Source organism: Acanthopagrus latus, chromosome 2 (genome assembly GCF_904848185.1).
Source record: "Acanthopagrus latus isolate v.2019 chromosome 2, fAcaLat1.1, whole genome shotgun sequence".
Taxonomy (NCBI): Eukaryota; Metazoa; Chordata; class Actinopteri; order Spariformes; family Sparidae; genus Acanthopagrus; species Acanthopagrus latus.
This window is the reverse complement of record NC_051040.1, coordinates 18,707,454-18,714,768: the sequence shown is the minus strand read 5'-3', so window position 1 is coordinate 18,714,768 and position 7,315 is coordinate 18,707,454. Positions and strand designations below refer to the sequence as shown.

Below are 7,315 nucleotides of genomic sequence, written 5' to 3'. Positions count from 1 at the left end.
CAAGATAAAACAAGACACCATCAATAGAAATAATAAAGCCGAGTGAATAATGAAACCCAGTGAAATAATTAAGTCAGGGACAGAAGTCAAATGCAAAACAGACATCAAATAGTATTCGTTAAATTAAGTTTGTTATCTGCTGTTCTTTGCCTTTTCTGCGAAGCACTTTGTAACATTGTTTGGAAACTATTATTATTATCATTGTTATTATCATTATATTATCACAGTATTTTATTGTTATTGCTCTAAATTCAGTTTTGTTTTCTGAATAACTCATGTAACTCATATTATTAATCACTTGCATAGCGCTTTGAATTCACCTCATTTGTTTGAAAGGTGCTATATAAATACAGTTTGATTTGATTGATTCACATAAAATATTATTGTAAAACTGAAAATGGCCATTTACTGCTGGTTTGCTGTTATATGAATTTCTACCAGTTTCAGTGAAATTATATATAATGCACAGTGGTTGTACATTCGAATTGCAAATACCCTTTCACCAAACAAATGACAAGTGCTTAACATGACAATATTTAAATCTTGTGTGATCAACGTGTGGACATGACAGTGGATTGACTGTTTGCATTCACTGGCTCTACATCACATAGGTATCAACAGAGCTGCATAAAAGCTTCCACTAAGTGCTCAGGTTCAGGTTACTGGACAAACATCTGTATTTTCACACACGTTTTAGTAAACGGGAGCTTTTACTTTGAAAGGTGAAAGCGGAAGCGCTGCCTCCCTCTCAGCGCCTCGCTTCACCCTGGTGCCGCTCAGACTGCTCCTGTCATTGACTGGGGTGTTGGACAGAAAGGCCAAATGATCCAGTGAACGGGCCGAGGAGTCCAGCACAGCATGGACCGCTGCCCGCCATAGTTAGTGCGGCTTTTAGTTCTTGTTTTACTTTCTACACTCGGGCCTCTTTTATCGGCTGAAAGTTCTTTTCGCCCTGTGTTTCGCGCTGTGGGAGAGAGAAAAAAAAGAGAAAAACAGACGACAATGGATCGAGTGAAAAGCTCCATGCAGCAAGTACCCAACGCTATCCCCAAAGTGATCCGACGGACCGGAGGGGCCAACAGCCTGGAGCTGGAGAAGGAGAACTTTGAGCGGGGGCAGGTACGGAGCGCAGACAGGGGTGGAGGGTGGAGGGTCACATTAATGTAATAATGTTATTGTAGTGAAAGCGTGGGAGTGGAGCTCCTGGCTCAGAGCCGCTTTGAATGGTGGGAGAATAACAGTCATTCCAGGATGTTTGCTGTCACAGACTCACTGGGAGGTTTTCACAACCACTCACACATATTGACCTGGGCAGATTCTGAGTGATTCCTCCATTTTTTTTCCTCCATCATTTATTTACTCTGTTAAGATCCAGATCATTGGTTACCCCAGTGTTACTTTCCCCCCTGTGTGTGTGTGTGTGTGTGTGTGTGTGTGTGTGTGTGTGTGTGTGTGTGTGTGATCAGCACAGATACCACTGAGTGTCTACTGTACAACAAAAGAGCTGCAGCAATGTAGGTCAATGGCCTTTTGAATTCAGATAACTGTGCTGTTTAGCCTATGTGTAGGATAAAACCAGACAGGAGGGAGGCTAGCTGAAGCTGTGCGTGTGTGTGTGTGTGTGGAGCTGTGGCATGTATGACAGGCTGTCAGTGCCTCCTGTTGACCCCCTCAATCGGGCAGGCTCAGTGATGATGATGAGGAGGAGATCATCTTTCGGTTTATGTTGTGGCTGCTGCTGCTGCTGCTGCCGCTGAATAAAGAATGCTGTGACTTTGCATAAAGTGCTCTCCCATATGTATGTAGGCTGCTGTTACGCTGTGGAGCCTGCTGCTTCCTGCCTGGTGGTCTCCCCTCCCCTCTCTCCCAGACCAGGCACAGGGGAGGGATGGGATGGGATGGGATGGGAGGGGAGGGGGAGAAAGTAGGTCAGATGAATCAAGGCAGCCAAACTGCCGTGGTAGTGCTGCTGCTGCAACAACGTGCTCCTCCCGTTTACGGCCGCCGCTAAATTGGACAGCACAGTCAACACAGCCTAAATGTGCACAGCAGGTATTTGGCTATTCTGCGCCCACAGTTTGCCCACCCTCTCCAGCCTCTCTCCCCCACCCCCGCCACGCCTCTCCCATCACATCCAGGACAGCGGCAGCATGGATTAGAGAGGCTGGGAGACACGCATGCGTTTGTGCCAAGCCTGGTCACTGGGTCACTGTCAGGCTGTCAGAGATCACACCGTCTGGAAGTGTGTCAAGGCGGAATCGCAACATGATACGGGCACGTTGGTTCCTTGTCCTGTGTGGTGGCAATTCTTAGTAAGGCCGTCAAGTACCTGGAATCGTTCACTAGGAAGGGTTTTTTTTTTTTCTCTCTCTCTCAGTGAAAATATTTACGCAAGTCAAAACAAGCCCAACTTTGATTTTTCCGTTAATTATCCAGCGTGTCTAAACCGCGGCGTGACACATTCAGGTGTTTGGTTCTGTGTACACAGTTAGTTTGTGTAATGCTGTATTTCCTCCTGAGTTCTCACACTTTTCTAAATCAGTGATTAGGATTTGTTGCCCCCGGTGTGGTTGATTTTTGACTGTGGCAGGAGGTGCAGGAATCAATGAATGTGCTGTCTACTTTACAGCGGATCAGCGAGAGATAATCTCATCTGATCTGTTGTGCTCTAAAGCTGCCTAAATCTGCAGGCCGGTTGGCTTTCACCTCCCGTCTGCCTGCAAATATCTGTCTATCTGCCTGTCTGTCTCGCATTTTTTTATTTTTTACACTTAAATCACCTCTGAAATGTTCTCGTTTTAGCCGGAGAGTTGGCACAAACTTAAAGGTGCACTGTGCGGTTTTGAGGAAGACATTTAAACCAGAAGAGAAAAAAAAATCTTCATTGACTGATTTTTTATGCCTAAACAAACGTAATAAACAAACTCTCTTTGTTTTCATGACTGAATTAACTGAATAAGCAAACTGACCTTACAAGGCAAGACAGTTTCATACTGTTTTACTGTTTATATGAGGTGGACCCTGCCACCTCTCTGGCTTCAAACAGTGTTCTGGGCCTTATTTTCCTCTGAGAACAGCTTGTTTATTCAGTTATGGTAAAAATGAATATTTCTGACATTGTATTATTACCTCATTAATGTTGTAAACATAAAAATTCTGAGTTAGAATTTCTTCTCCAAGACTTCACTTTTGTTGTTTTCCTTAAGATATTGTCAACTGAGAGCACTTGGCCACTTTTTGGGTTGTTTAAGTTCATCGCTACTTGGGAGCATGCTGGCAGCGGAGGAGAAATAACATGTAATCATTAACAATGAGTGTGATCATTAACAACGAGGGAGAAATTTGTTGAGAAATATGATCAGTAGATCATACAGTGTGTCATTCAACATGCAGCCTGAATTCAATATTCCACAGCAGACAGCAGGGTCGCCTTACTGGGCTTTAAAGCCAGAGTCGTGTAAAGGTCTGATTCTGAGAAGTGCTCCGCTATCTCTCTCTGTGCCGAGTTGGGTAAACAACCAGGGTGTGTTCAAAATCCTCTCTGTCACAGCGTCCACACTGGGTTATAAAAAGAACGAAACAGGGCAGCCAGATAGCACACAGTGCCTGCTTTTAATGACATGTTTAGCCTCATAATAGCAGCTGACTCTTTAATTTAGAGTTTAAGGGGGATTTAATGTTTGCCGTGTCGGTCTCAAACGTCACTGCGATGTTTCGGGTTTGCGCTCTATTGTGTTGTCAACAGTGGTGCGAAAAACACTCACAAGTAAATGACAAGCTGAACCACACCACGAACTTTATGGTCTTTATCTGAAGGCTCCAGCGTGTCCGAGGTGCCCACTCACTCCTCGATTGCAAAACCGTCAGACCCGGAATAGGTTGGAAGCTGGCGGAGGTAGTAATCTCTAGACCGATATGAACGACCATAATTAGAGCGTGTGGGAAAACTTCTGGGGAACCAGTTCCTCAGCTGGGACATGCAGCGTGAGCCCCTGACTGACACCACACTGTACGTTACATAATTAAGGCCTTAAAACTAGACATCCTGCCAGCCGCCTCCTCCTCCACTCGTCCACACAGAGGTCACTCCTGTTTGCATCTGTCTCTGACTCTGCACAGCAGCGTTTCCCAACCTCTTCGACGCAATTCAACTAACAGTTGCATGGTCGATTTGGTCAAGTTTGCATTCATACAGCTTTTCGTTTGTCTGTGCAGGACACAGTTATTTCCTCTTTGAGCAGATCCCTTCAGCTTACTATCTCAGTTGTTTATCCATTATGTTCAGACGACTTCTTCAACAACTGATCCATTATTTTACTAAATAATTCAGCTGGTTTCACTTGCATCTCTCTGTTTCAACCATCTGGGTTGTTCATTACTTTAAGTTTATTTTATTTGTACTACTTATATCCGACTGTTTCAACCATTAATCCATCAGATTACTTCAAGCTGACCATTTGGAAATGTTTTCCATGGCTTTTAGCTAATTTCTTTAACCTTTCCAGGGTTCGGTTATACCTTTGATTGTATTTTAGTTGCATATGGCGCATCTGATAAGTTGACACTTGTAAGTAAGAGTTTGTCATGCACTTTAAACAATTAAAGAGTTTCTCTGCACCTTTATTCCTGTTAACAATATGCGATAAGAGATTAAATTAAAATTTGTTCAAACAGTTGACCCTCCATTATTTCCAACACTTTATCCATCCTATTTCCAATCATCCATTGCTTTTCTAACCGTTTAAACTGCTAATTTACACTATTGACACTCTCAATAGCAACACGTGTCTTTAAGACATTACGGCTGACTCAATATATGATTTTCTTTAATCAAGTGTTCATTTTTGTCTGTTCAAATTAGATGAGCCACTACTCAGTAATCTTCCCACGTACCCTCTGGCAGCTGCAGATGTACCCCTGTTTGGGAATTAGTGGTGGACAGACCTGCAGAGCTGGACACCCCTCGTCCCCCCTGGTCTGCACCCTGGTTTAGTGCTGTTTGGTGCCCTGGCAGCTGTGGAATTCAGGGGAGGAGCAGGGCCGCGGCCTTCGGGCACAAGCAGGACTCAGCAGGGCAGACGCGGACAAGAATTTTTTAATCACCCTGGTCTCTGAACCTCCCCTCTTTCATCCGTCTTTTGTCTTTCTTTTTACCTTGTTCTTAGCCCCTCCATAGCTCATTGTCTTTTGAATTTTTTTCCTTCCCTCCTTCCACATCCTGCAATTCAAAATGCGGGGAAGTTATGTCAGGACGTCCGCATACATAACATGCAGCGCACACAAACACACACACACACACACACACACACACACACACACACACACACAGACAAGCATGCAGGCATGAAAGCGAGACCATTAAAAGCACTGAGGCAGCAGAAACAGCAGGCGGTGGTTTGTGGCCTCATTGCACTGACTGGCTGTAGAATAATAGAGCTGGACATGAGTGACAGGTCAGTAAGTGGAACAAAGTGCACCGATGAGTTTGTGGCGGCATTAACAATGGCTTTGATTTACAGATTGTTTTGGACTTCTCCTCTGTGTTTTACAGCACAGTAAAGCGGAAAGACAGAGAGACGGAGATGGAGTGGTGCTTTTTGTTTCTCGTGCGGCCGAGGTCAAAAGTCAGACTGAAACCTCCACCGTCAGTGGAAGCGCGTGGTATGCAAATTAGCCTGCCACAACATGAGTGGCCTCATTTTGAATAATCATCTAAACACAGCTCAGCCCTCAGAGTACATTCTGCACTGACAAAGGACGGCTGACGTGATTGAAATAGATGTCAAAGTTAAAGAAACATTTTAGTTGAACACATTCATGGATTAACTAAAATGATTGACAGAATGTGCAGAAAATAATAGTTTTGATGCATGCTAACCAGCTAGCCCTGGCCTGTCGTTTTTTTCATAATCCCATTCCGAGCACACAGTCTGTGCCGCTAGCTGCACGGCTAACCGAGATAACTGATCTAACCAGCTAACGACAGCAACAGTTAGCTGGTTTTAGTGGTTATTTTGGTGATATTTGTATCTGAATTTTACCTTTTAATGTTTATATTTTGTGATATCGGGTCTTGGCAAAAAAGTTCACACATTAAGTGATTAAATGGAGGTTTTATACGATAAACTTCACGTAATACATAATAACACACTAAACTTTTGGCAGATGACTTGCCTCAAGGTATTCATTTGAACAGCAGATGTTTGCAGAGTGATGAATGTGAAATGATTTACGATCACCTGGCTATGAAAACACTACAGCTTAATGACAATAACGTTGAACTGTTGCCCCAGTTCTTACCACGCCAGGTCACATGGATGTTGTTCGCTGACAACCAGCAGAATTAAAGCGACGGCTTGTTTATAGCTAAAATAAGTACAAAGAACGTTCTGTTGCCTTGTAGTCTGATAAATGTCTAAACCTCAGTGTTCTCTGCAGACCTGTTTTAGTGAAGCAGACTGCCTTAAGTGTCTGTATTTGGATGTTTAATTTTAACACCCACCGTCAGTCAGACGTGACTCAGAGAGAGGGGAAGACGTGTCTGTGTTGGAGGACTTTAACCTCTGTTGTTTTTGCCTGTTTGCTCAGCACAGACCGTGTTTTGGCTCTGCAACTCAACAGATAAACCTGAGAGTTGGTCATCCTCTTGTTTTTTAACCGATCTCTTCAGTATTTGGCCGACTTTAACATTAAGCAGGACTTAGAATTCCCTTTTTCTTTTAAATAAAGCAGAAGAAAACCTTTAAATAAATGTTCAATTTGGCCCCTCAGATGCTTCTAGGGAAAAAATGAATTCACATTATTATATAGATTTGTGGATCCCTTATTATTGATCATTTTGCGTAATATGAGCTGTTCAGAGTCAAACTTTGCGTAGAAAGGGATTTCAGAGAACTTACGATCTCAGTACCATTTTGCATCCTAACAAAACAATATTATAGGGTGTTTGCTTTCGGCCCACAGCCCGCAGTTTTGGCCCTCCAAAGGAAAAAAGCTTGGACACCCTTGTATGTATGTCATGTCACTGTATTACGTGAAGAGGTTTGTGAGGTTTGATAATTTATCTTTTGTCTCCTGCGCCAAACTGTAGTTTGAACTCATCTACCTTCTTGTCATCTCAACCCAAATCTGTGATACTTGAGAAAGGGAGATACTCGGTGTCATTTGCACTTAACTCGATTTTGAGAAACTAATTGTAATGGAAAGACGGTGATGCGGTGACACATAATGAGCGCTGACGGCACATAAATTCACTCCGAATAAACATCAGTCACCAGCGTTCAGTTTCATGTATGTCTTCATTTTGAGGAAACGG

At 43.3% G+C, this 7,315-nt stretch overlaps 1 protein-coding gene across 2 annotated transcripts in view; it reads left to right on the top strand.

Annotated features, from left to right (window-relative positions):
• The first annotated feature begins 687 nt into the window (after positions 1–687).
• Positions 688–7,315, top strand: part of hip1 (huntingtin interacting protein 1) — a 48,579-nt gene continuing 41,951 nt past the window's right edge. The window contains exon 1 of one of the 2 annotated variants that reach the window (XM_037124282.1): positions 688–1,119. In XM_037124282.1, the coding sequence (XP_036980177.1) occupies positions 1,003–1,119 (117 nt within the window). In that variant the 5' untranslated portion in view covers positions 688–1,002. The remainder of the gene's footprint in view (positions 1,120–7,315) is intronic. The other variant, XM_037124293.1, reaches the window with a different exon arrangement.